The 12,538-nt window shown below is 45.8% G+C and overlaps 2 protein-coding genes across 2 annotated transcripts in view; both read right to left on the reverse strand.

Moving 5' to 3' along the window:
• LOC135373937 (uncharacterized) overlaps positions 1–12,538 on the reverse strand; it is a 205,062-nt gene that overhangs the window by 25,815 nt on the left and 166,709 nt on the right. The gene's annotated exons all lie outside the window — the stretch shown is intronic.
• The window catches only part of LOC135373962 (uncharacterized), a 31,055-nt gene continuing 29,738 nt past the window's right edge, over positions 11,222–12,538 (reverse strand). The window contains exons 7-8 of the mRNA XM_064606993.1: positions 11,362–11,482; positions 11,222–11,246 (exon numbers count right to left, since the gene is read on the reverse strand). Of these exons, the coding sequence (XP_064463063.1) occupies positions 11,222–11,246; positions 11,362–11,482 (146 nt within the window). The remainder of the gene's footprint in view (positions 11,247–11,361; positions 11,483–12,538) is intronic.

Below are 12,538 nucleotides of genomic sequence, written 5' to 3' on the forward strand. Positions count from 1 at the left end.
AGCTTTGCCATGATGTCACTGGAAGAAACTTCCATAACGTCCTTGGGTTGCAGTAGATTGTACAGGCGCTTGAAAACTTCCGGGCTCAACGAAGAAATGAGGAGATCTCTCTTGTCGGCGTCGTCGGTAACTCTCCCTACCCGAATAGCAGCGAGGAACCTCACTTGGAACATGTTCCATTCTTCCTTCGAAGGATCGAACGTTCCCGGTCCACGAAAGCCGCGAAGTCCCTGAGGTACTCCACTCGTCGAGCTGGATGACTCTTCGTCCGCTACTAGCATCGTAGAAGGTCAGACTCGTCGCCAGTTGTGATAACTAGTAGAGACATTGAGTAGCAACAGCAACGTTTATTCCAAGGTGGAACCGCGACTGGAATGAAGCGCGGACCGGCAAACAAGCACACAAGCAACAACCCTCAGCGCGAGCCAAAATCAACCTTAGCTTCGTCACCTGAAGCTCTATCACACTCACGATCAATCTAAAGAATAGTGACTTCTTCAAGTCCAGTGTAGTTTTCCTGGGCAGGCTGTTCGACGGACAGACTAAGAGCACGAGACAAGAGTCCGTAGAAAAAATTCGTCGGCTACGAAAACCGACTGACACGCATTCGTTAAGAGTGTTCCTCGGCCTCGCCGGTCACTTCCGAGCATTTATCCAGGACTATGCCAAACGAACGCGTTGTCTGAACGTACTGGTGCAAAAGGGTACCACCTTTCTTTGGACAGAAGAGTGCGAGGCTGCCTACCAGGACATGGTAGAAACCATATCCTCGAACCCGGTGCTCTCTATTCCAGACTTTCGGCTGCCCTTTGAGCTCTGTACTGACGCGTCCCATTATGGCACGGAGGCCGTGCTCTATCAACGGAACGTTTCCAAGGACCGAGCACAGCAGCTCAGCGTGGTAGGATACCATTCTTATCCCTTCAACGAAACAGAGCTAAACTATGCGACCACGGAGAAGGAGTTATTCGCAGTGGTTCAAGCCCTCCGCTACTTCCGGACGTTCTTAGAAGAGAGGAAGTTTTCCCTATTCACCGACCACCAACCGATCACCCATATTATCTCGTCCGCAGACCTAAAAGGTCGACTTGCTAGGTGGGTCTGCGAGCTCCAACATTTCGAGATGGAGGTCTACTATAAGCCCGGCAGAACTCTACTTGATGCGGACGCGCTGTCCCGATTGGGAATCGAGCAGCACACCGTGGCAGCGCTTAACGACATGACCATATGGGAGGGCACGGAACAACTGAAGTTTGTTTGAGGTTCCGCAGACACTACGGCGAAAAGTCCCTCGATTATACCACGAAAGCCCCCATTCTGGAGGTCACAACGGCTTCTGTCGCACATACAAGAAAATCTCTAAGCGCTTTGTGTGGCCAAAGATGAAGCAGGACGTTGCGAAGTACGTACGATCGTGTGACAGATGTCAGCGCCACAAAATCAAGTACCGTCAACGAGCTGACAGGATGACGTTAACACAGCACTCCCGCGTGCCCTTCGAAGTTATTCACCTAGACTTCGCGGAACTCAAGAAGAAATCCGAGGGAATAAAAAGAACGCAGGCATTTCTTCTTGGGATCGACCAATGCACACGTACCGTAGCCACACGCCCTGGTGGTAAAGACGTTAATAGCGTTATTGCAATGTTAGAGCGCCGAATGTTTATGAACACAAAAGTCATTATCTGTGACAATGGACCTGCCTTTACTAGCCGACGTCGTTCAACATGGGCTCAAGAAAGGGGAATCAAAATCAAGCTCACGGCGCCGTACCACGCTGCAGCAAACGGCTTGGCCGAAAGCTACAAACTGACGTTTCTTCTGTAATTGAATGGTGCTCTAAAAATGGGATGACTATTAATCCATTGAAGACGAAACATGTGACTTACTCAAGAAAAACTAACATAATATGCAATACATACATGTGTTCCGATGCCATCAAGCGTGTCGATGTACTGAAGGATTTGGGGGTCGTTTTCGACTACCAGCTGCGTTTCCATGATCATGTCTCTTACGTTCGGTCTTCAGCTCTCAAAATTCTTGGCTTGCTCACATATACATGCAAAATCTTTTCCACACACTCTGTATTTCTTCACCTGTATCGTTCCTTAATTTTACCGCGACTGGAATACGCGTCTCCAGTGTGGAACTCTTTCCTGCACTGACTCGTCACGGATTGAATCTGTCCAGAAGAAATTTCTACACATTGTACATAGCGTACTCTTAAGAAAAAACTTTCACTTTAGAATGTATGTGTATACTGAGATAATATCATTTCTTAACCTCCAACCACTCTCAACGCGACGCCGTTTTCGTGATATTATGCTCTCTTATAAGATCTTACACAGTTTTCTCGATACACCATCTCTATTACATCAGCTTCATATCGCCGTGCCTGTCAATGTAACCCGACACACGAATATATTGTACTTAACCCACCATATGCCTGCAAATCCGATCGTACGTATTCAACAAATGACAAACGTAATTCACCCCTCTGTTGATATCTTCAGGGGATTTCCTTCCTGACCGACGAGGTGGCCGCGCTCCGCCGTGATAACGCCCAACTCAAAAAGGAGTTTCACGAATCTTCTTCGGCTATGGTGATTCAGATCAACTCTCTGCGAGCTGAACTGCGTAAAGCTTCTCTTCGTAGGGATGCAGCCGTCACTCCGAATGTTCGTGCAAATGTGGCGGCGTCGCAACCTCCCTCCCTCCCTACTTCGGCCCCATCTAAGGATTTGACTCGAATGCCGGGAGTCACGTTCGCGGCACAGGCCGCTAAAATACCTCTAGGTAACACATCTTCACCAAATCTTTCTAACGGTGAGATGTCGCCGATTGAAATACCCAACGTACGTGCACCTCAGCCCAGAGCTTTCTTCGGCACGTCGATTTCCGAAGGCCTGAGTGCCGTGGAACCGCGCCGCGCCAACAAGGCACTATTCGTCACCAAGCTTCTTCCTGCGACAACCGTAGACGACATCACTGCATTCGTCGCACAGAAAACTGACTCCTCGTCTATCAAGTGCACAAAGTTAAAATCACGTTACGAAACGTATGCCTCGTTCCACATCTCAACTGACGACGCTGCATTTGACCTCCTTCACGATCCTGCGGTGTGGCCGTCTGGCTGCTTAGTCAAGCAGTTCAGGGGTCGGCTCCACAGCAGCATGATCTACAGTTCCGACCAACATGCTCCCACGGATGGCAGTCAAGAATGAGTGGGCAAGTCTGTACTACCAAAACGTGCGTGGTTTGCGTACGAAGAGTTCGAGCTTTTTCTCAGCTGTGTGTGAGTGCGAATTCGACATCATCTGTCTTTCTGAAACCTGGCTAAATGACTCTATCCCGAACAGCGCCTATTTTCCCGATTGCTATAGTGTGTACCGTTCAGATCGCGTTGTTCCTGGGAAAGCTACTGCACGTGGCGGTGGATGCCTAATTGCAGTGTCCGATGCCTTGAAAGTTATACGTCGCCGCGACTTGGAGCAATACCCTGAGTCGGTATGGATAGAAATTCATCGCCTCAATGACCCCAACTTACTTGTGGGTGTCCACTACTTCCCACCATTGTTTAATCCGTCAGAACTCTCCCAGTACCTTCTGTGCCTGGAGCCATTACTTGATAGACACTGTGACATCTTCATGTTAGGTGATTTCAATCTACCTCATTTCGAAGCTCAACAACTTTCCCCTGCCGTTCCTCAACCGTCTTACGGTTTAAACGGTGCAAACTGTCTTCGTGACTTTGCCGATTTCTTGTCACTCTCCCAAGTTAACACTGTCCCCAACCATAGGGGACAATTCCTTGATCTTTGTTTCGTCCGCTCGGCCAATTTTACGTCTGTTAGGCCTGCTTCCCCGTTGATTCCACCAGACAAATATCACCCCCCTTTTGCAGTGTCCGTGCCTACTTCTTTCCGTAATCATCATGTAGTATCCGATATTTTCGATCTTCGTCGAGGTGATTACGTTGGTCTACATCATCATCTCGCAGCAGCTAATTTTGAACCCCTATTCAATGCCACTGATGCTAACAGTGCTGCTGTTTTATAATGTTCATAATGTAACATAATGTTCATAGATACCCTACTTGGTTCTCGAAGGAGACCAGATCTTACCTAAAGAAGAAAAAATTCCACCACCGGCAATTCAAAAAGCATAACTCCACAACACACTACATACTATTTGCTCACTACCGGACACTCTTTAAGCAGGCACAATCACGTGACTATGCCAATCGCATCAAATTGAAATGGATCTCAAGAGTAACCCTAAACAATTTTGGAAACACATGCGTCTTTCCAAAAACGAAAACAGTCTATGCGCTTTGAACACTAACGATGGGGTATCTTCAAACCCAACCTCGATGTCTCAGCTCTTCGCTACACATTTTTCTTCAATATATAAACGCGGTAATGCACAGCCAATTGCGAATTCGAGCTCCGTGTCGAACGCATCTTATCACCTTCCTTATATAGCAGTGTCCCAAGAGAAGGTCATCGCAACTATTCGGAAGCTAAAACCTACTTTGACCCCAGGGGTCGACAAAATTCCTGCAGTATTCGTTAAAGCCTACGCTGACCTCTTTGCACCCGTCCTCCTTCATGTATTCAACCTGTCTCTACGTGACTCTGTGTTCCCCACCTGTTGGAAAACTTCGGTTGTCGTACCAGTCCACAAGTCCGGCGATCCTTTAAATGTGTCAAACTATCGTCCTGTCAGTCTGCTGTGCGCGTTTTCAAAGGTGTTTGAGCAGGTAATCTATGATCGCACGTTTTCTTTTCTCAAGTCGCAGATATGTGAGCAACAACATGGTTTCATGCCAGGCAGATCCACTGTCACCAATCTTGTATCGTTTATGTCCGTTGTGGCTCCTTGTGTCTAAGCACGAGGACAAGTATATTCAATTTATTTCGACATTTCAAAAGCATTTGACATGATGGACCATAGTATTTTACTTCACAAACTTCATATGACTGGTCTCGGAAACACCCTCATTGCTTTCTTCCTTTCGTTTCTGAGTAGCAGATGCTGTATCGTAAAAGTGCACGGTGCCTTTTCTTCTCCTTACTTTCCTCCTTCAGGTGTTCCTCAAGGCTCAATTTTGGGGCCGCTCCTTTTCAGTGTCTTTATTAATGACTTAGCTGGGCATATTCGTCATTCTCATGTTCTTCAATACGCCGATGACGTGAAAATATTTAAAGTTATTCACGACCCAAATGACGTTCATAAGCTACAAACTGACGTTTCTTCTGTAATTGAATGGTGCTCTAAAAGTGGGATGACTATTAATCCATTGAAGACGAAACATGTGACTTACTCAAGAAAAACTAACATAATATGCAATACATACATGTGTTCCGATGCCATCAAGCGTGTCGATGTACTGAAGGATTTGGGGGTCGTTTTCGACTACCAGCTGCGTTTCCATGATCATGTCTCTTACGTTCGGTCTTCAGCTCTCAAAATTCTTGGCTTGCTCACATATACATGCAAAATCTTTTCCACACACTCTGTATTTCTTCACCTGTATCGTTCCTTAATTTTACCGCGACTGGAATACGCGTCTCCAGTGTGGAACTCTTTCCTGCACTGACTCGTCACGGATTGAATCTGTCCAGAAGAAATTTCTACACATTGTACATAGCGTACTCTTAAGAAAAAACTTTCACTTTAGAATGTATGTGTATACTGAGATAATATCATTTCTTAACCTCCAACCACTCTCAACGCGACGCCGTTTCCATGATATTATGCTCTGTTATAAGATCTCTCGATACACCATCTCTATTACATCAGCTTCATATCGCCGTGCCTGTCAATGTAACCCGACACACGAATATATTGTACTTAACCCACCATATGCCTGCAAATCCGATCGTACGTATTCAAGAAATGACAAACGTAATTCACCCCTCTGTTGATATCTTCAGGGGATTTCCTTCCTGACCGACGAGGTGGCCGCGCTCCGCCGTGATAACGCCCAACTCAAAAAGGAGTTTCACGAATCTTCTTCGGCTATGGTGATTCAGATCAACTCTCTGCGAGCTGAACTGCGTAAAGCTTCTCTTCGTAGGGATGCAGCCGTCACTCCGAATGTTCGTGCAAATGTGGCGGCGTCGCAACCTCCCTCCCTCCCTACTTCGGCCCCATCTAAGGATTTGACTCGAATGCCGGGAGTCACGTTCGCGGCACAGGCCGCTAAAATACCTCTAGGTAACACATCTTCACCAAATCTTTCTAACGGTGAGATGTCGCCGATTGAAATACCCAACGTACGTGCACCTCAGCCCAGAGCTTTCTTCGGCACGTCGATTTCCGAAGGCCTGAGTGCCGTGGAACCGCGCCGCGCCAACAAGGCACTATTCGTCACCAAGCTTCTTCCTGCGACAACCGTAGACGACATCACTGCATTCGTCGCACAGAAAACTGACTCCTCGTCTATCAAGTGCACAAAGTTAAAATCACGTTACGAAACGTATGCCTCGTTCCACATCTCAACTGACGACGCTGCATTTGACCTCCTTCACGATCCTGCGGTGTGGCCGTCTGGCTGCTTAGTCAAGCAGTTCAGGGGTCGGCTCCACAGCAGCATGATCTACAGTTCCGACCAACATGCTCCCACGGATGGCAGTCAAGAATGAGTGGGCAAGTCTGTACTACCAAAACGTGCGTGGTTTGCGTACGAAGAGTTCGAGCTTTTTCTCAGCTGTGTGTGAGTGCGAATTCGACATTATCTGTCTTTCTGAAACCTGGCTAAATGACTCTATCCCGAACAGCGCCTATTTTCCCGATTGCTATAGTGTGTACCGTTCAGATCGCGTTGTTCCTGGGAAAGCTACTGCACGTGGCGGTGGATGCCTAATTGCAGTGTCCGATGCCTTGAAAGTTATACGTCGCCGCGACTTGGAGCAATACCCTGAGTCGGTATGGATAGAAATTCATCGCCTCAATGACCCCAACTTACTTGTGGGTGTCCACTACTTCCCACCATTGTTTAATCCGTCAGAACTCTCCCAGTACCTTCTGTGCCTGGAGCCATTACTTGATAGACACTGTGACATCTTCATGTTAGGTGATTTCAATCTACCTCATTTCGAAGCTCAACAACTTTCCCCTGCCGTTCCTCAACCGTCTTACGGTTTAAACGGTGCAAACTGTCTTCGTGACTTTGCCGATTTCTTGTCACTCTCCCAAGTTAACACTGTCCCCAACCATAGGGGACAATTCCTTGATCTTTGTTTCGTCCGCTCGGCCAATTTTACGTCTGTTAGGCCTGCTTCCCCGTTGATTCCACCAGACAAATATCACCCCCCTTTTGCAGTGTCCGTGCCTACTTCTTTCCGTAATCATCATGTAGTATCCGATATTTTCGATCTTCGTCGAGGTGATTACGTTGGTCTATATCATCATCTCGCAGCAGCTAATTTTGAACCCCTATTCAATGCCACTGATGCTAACAGTGCTGCTGTTTTATAATGTTCATAATGTAACATAATGTTCATAGATACCCTACTTGGTTCTCGAAGGAGACCAGATCTTACCTAAAGAAGAAAAAATTCCACCACCGGCAATTCAAAAAGCATAACTCCACAACACACTACATACTATTTGCTCACTACCGGACACTCTTTAAGCAGGCACAATCACGTGACTATGCCAATCGCATCAAATTGAAATGGATCTCAAGAGTAACCCTAAACAATTTTGGAAACACATGCGTCTTTCCAAAAACGAAAACAGTCTATGCGCTTTGAACACTAACGATGGGGTATCTTCAAACCCAACCTCGATGTCTCAGCTCTTCGCTACACATTTTTCTTCAATATATAAACGCGGTAATGCACAGCCAATTGCGAATTCGAGCTCCGTGTCGAACGCATCTTATCACCTTCCTTATATAGCAGTGTCCCAAGAGAAGGTCATCGCAACTATTCGGAAGCTAAAACCTACTTTGACCCCAGGGGTCGACAAAATTCCTGCAGTATTCGTTAAAGCCTACGCTGACCTCTTTGCACCCGTCCTCCTTCATGTATTCAACCTGTCTCTACGTGACTCTGTGTTCCCCACCTGTTGGAAAACTTCGGTTGTCGTACCAGTCCACAAGTCCGGCGATCCTTTAAATGTGTCAAACTATCGTCCTGTCAGTCTGCTGTGCGCGTTTTCAAAGGTGTTTGAGCAGGTAATCTATGATCGCACGTTTTCTTTTCTCAAGTCGCAGATATGTGAGCAACAACATGGTTTCATGCCAGGCAGATCCACTGTCACCAATCTTGTATCGTTTATGTCCGTTGTGGCTCCTTGTGTCTAAGCACGAGGACAAGTATATTCAATTTATTTCGACATTTCAAAAGCATTTGACATGATGGACCATAGTATTTTACTTCACAAACTTCATATGACTGGTCTCGGAAACACCCTCATTGCTTTCTTCCTTTCGTTTCTGAGTAGCAGATGCTGTATCGTAAAAGTGCACGGTGCCTTTTCTTCTCCTTACTTTCCTCCTTCAGGTGTTCCTCAAGGCTCAATTTTGGGGCCGCTCCTTTTCAGTGTCTTTATTAATGACTTAGCTGGGCATATTCGTCATTCTCATGTTCTTCAATACGCCGATGACGTGAAAATATTTAAAGTTATTCACGACCCAAATGACGTTCATAAGCTACAAACTGACGTTTCTTCTGTAATTGAATGGTGCTCTAAAAATGGGATGACTATTAATCCATTGAAGACGAAACATGTGACTTACTCAAGAAAAACTAACATAATATGCAATACATACATGTGTTCCGATGCCATCAAGCGTGTCGATGTACTGAAGGATTTGGGGGTCGTTTTCGACTACCAGCTGCGTTTCCATGATCATGTCTCTTACGTTCGGTCTTCAGCTCTCAAAATTCTTGGCTTGCTCACATATACATGCAAAATCTTTTCCACACACTCTGTATTTCTTCACCTGTATCGTTCCTTAATTTTACCGCGACTGGAATACGCGTCTCCAGTGTGGAACTCTTTCCTGCACTGACTCGTCACGGATTGAATCTGTCCAGAAGAAATTTCTACACATTGTACATAGCGTACTCTTAAGAAAAAACTTTCACTTTAGAATGTATGTGTATACTGAGATAATATCATTTCTTAACCTCCAACCACTCTCAACGCGACGCCGTTTCCATGATATTATGCTCTGTTATAAGATCTTACACAGTTTTCTCGATACACCATCTCTATTACATCAGCTTCATATCGCCGTGCCTGTCAATGTAACCCGACACACGAATATATTGTACTTAACCCACCATATGCCTGCAAATCCGATCGTACGTATTCAAGAAATGACAAACGTAATTCACCCCTCTGTTGATATCTTTACCTCCCATTCAAACGTTTTTAAAACTCTCCTCTTGCGTTCACTCACTAACACATGAAGTTGTACAGTTTTTTCCCCTTTTAGTACTATGTACTGTATATCTCCATGTCTGTATTGTGTGTATCACTGTGAATGTCTTCCCGTTACGCTCCTCTTCCTGAATATGTTATGTTATGTTTCGCCTAATCTGTATATGTATGTATATATATATATATATATGTGTGTGTGTATATATTTGTAAATACTGCATTGTCTGCGTGCGCCAACACCAACGCTTCGGCTGTTCTTGGGCACATTAATAAAGGTATTATTATATTATTAATATAATTATATATAATATATTATATATAAACATAATTAAGCATATATAATATTATTATATTAAAATAATAATAATAAAAATAATAATAATAATATTATTATTATACGTGACGTATGCATTAGAGAAGCGCGGCTTTCGTCGTCTACTATTACGCCACGTTTCGACAAATTCCTCGAAAACGACATGGTTATTCCAAATGAAACTTTGACGGTTGTATGTGTACAGTACTCGTGAAGCTAGTTTTGGCGAAGTTTCGGAATCGCCCCGGCGGCTGTACGAGACCGTCCCTTTAAGAGGAAGCGTTTCTGCAAGTCGCCGACGTATTCATCAGTCTGTTATAACAGACTGATACGTTTGGTACTGATACTGAGACGTTTGGTATACCAAACGTCGAAGCGTGAGAATGTGCGTGATGAATGTCAAGCAATTGGCGCTTTTGGGGATTTCATTTTCAGGATTTTTTCCCGTTTTTAAGGTATATGTAGTCCATGTGTCAGACATTTTCGTTATTTCTACGTTTTTACCGATGCTTTTAGCTTGTAAGCAGCTAGATGTGCGTTAAGATCGCTATGAACGGCGCTGTGTGCAACGGTATGTAATGTGTTTTGTGCATATTTCATACTGACGTGCCCTGTAAACGCGCAGTTGTTTGTTGTATATCCCATTCAAGTAGCAGGTTATATTTAAAATAAAGAAATACATATAGGATGCATGTATGAGCGTGTGCGATTCCTGCGATTGAAATAAAATGGATGCAGCAACAGTGCTGATGCGAGCGACTCGGGTTGGATGAAACGTAGACATGGTGTTGAAGGACGACAGGACGCTAGGCAGACAACCGGTTTGTCTGCTTCGTGTATTGCATATTGCGAGTTAATGCACACACTTCCGTCTATACCCGGTGTGTGCCTCATATGGTCGTAGAGTTGCATTGTTGCACATGCAACCGTGCGACCTGCCTGGAATCGCTTTGGAAGACGCGAGGAGATATTGCACCCATAATTGTATTGTTCAACCACCTGTAACTGAGCAACTTTAGAAATTGCATTCGTAAAAAAACAATGAAAATTAAATACAAAGGGAACGCATTCCATAACTGATTTCGCGCATAATGCGCGACCGCCTCAAAAAGCCGCATCCCATGGCGCTTGCCTAACTCCAACGCCATCCATGGCGCTGCGATCGAGAAAAGCGACTATTCATCCATCCATCCACAAGGCATGCGGAGGCTAGCGGATTCTTTCCTCTCCGCAGACGCAACCGTAATGTCTCAGCTGGACCCGACAGCTAGGGTGCTTGGTGAAATAACGCGAAGTATTCGCGTTAATGTTTCTCCAAACCAAATCCCAGAGCGCGTTGTCCTCTCTAGCAGTACATCGTAATTCCTTGCAGTACTGCCAATGGCTCATGAGGAACCCCAGGCAGCTTAAAGTATCATTGTCGACAGGTGTCTGTACCTAAAACAACAAAGTATTTGCCCTGCACGGGGTGCACAGGGGCAACGTCACGGGGGGGGGGGGGGGGGGGTCAAGCATTCTGCTGAGTTCTGGTCCTACATTTGGCCCATATAAGCAAACCATTCAGCAAAATTTAAAATTGTTCACGCATTTTCTTATTTATCATGATGCCGCTGTAAAACCGCCGGACGCACACGACGAAGAGCTTACCAGCACAGTCGTTTGCCGTTGCCGGACATCAGGCCTCTAGAAATGATGCCGTGTTCCTGTTCGTATTTCCTCAAGCACACATCTTCCGCATCTGATATTGCTTTTTGATTGCACTCCAAGCCTGAAAACGAACAGTATGATGTATTTGGGTACTCATAATACAAAGCAGGAGTCCGCCTTTGATAACGTGCCCAGGGAATATCCCCTGTTCCCAGCTTGACTTGTTCCCCGTAGATATATCAGTGGTAAAAACCGGTGGCGGATCAAACCGCTTATATTTTGCTGCCCTCGTTAATTGCCTGCAGCCTTATCCACAGCGCCACCGAAACGTTAACAACGAGAAAATTAACGCAATAAGATGACGTTGCATCACGTTGCGTGCACCAGTCGGCGCCCTGCTGAGGGTTAGAGTTAGGCGGACGGCGGTGGTTTTTGGGGTAGTCTCCCTACGGCTGTGACACATTGCGACATCGCTTGCGTTGAACGTACTGTTGACATCGTGCAACTCTCACCGAACTTGCCAGTCGGGGCATCCGTGCACAATTGGCATTCGCCGGGCGGTCATGAAAATGCCGGTAAGTATACCCTTCGAGCATGTTTACGAAATATTAACCATGCTGCCAGCACAAACAGCTCTCGTGGTCGCTTCAGAGGAAGGAAACGAAGCTCTGTACATCTACACCGGTAAATCACCTTTCAGTGATTGTGTTGTTACGTTATGTTGCACTCGCGTTTAGTTAGCGTTTAACACGCTTATCGCTCGTGTGCAGGTTTTGAAGCAGTTTTTTTTTTCTGTGGTAGACAAAAGGTATAAGGCCTGGCAATGTATGGGCCTGTTGCTCTGGGCCAGGTGGCGCGAGTGAGCAGCAACATCATCGCCCCAAAATTATGCAACACTCCCCAGTTTAGCAGACGACGCGGCACTTTCAAGTGCACGGTTTCGAGTTGTTCGTGCTTTTCAAGAAGCAGCGCTTTTTCTGTTGATTTCCTACAGGTTTTGTAGCTTCCTTGGCACCATACCGTTTGACACACCATGCAAAACCCGCTGATGGAACTCATTACTGTTGGGATCCGCGGCCGTTTGGGCCCGAAATGGCGCTGTGCAAACTCCACTGCAACAGCCCTATTGGCAAAACATTATTGAACTACAAAAGGTCTTTTCGGGAAACGGGCGCGT

This window comes from Ornithodoros turicata, unplaced genomic scaffold (assembly GCF_037126465.1).
Source record: "Ornithodoros turicata isolate Travis unplaced genomic scaffold, ASM3712646v1 Chromosome36, whole genome shotgun sequence".
Lineage (NCBI taxonomy): Eukaryota > Metazoa > Arthropoda > Arachnida > Ixodida > Argasidae > Ornithodoros > Ornithodoros turicata.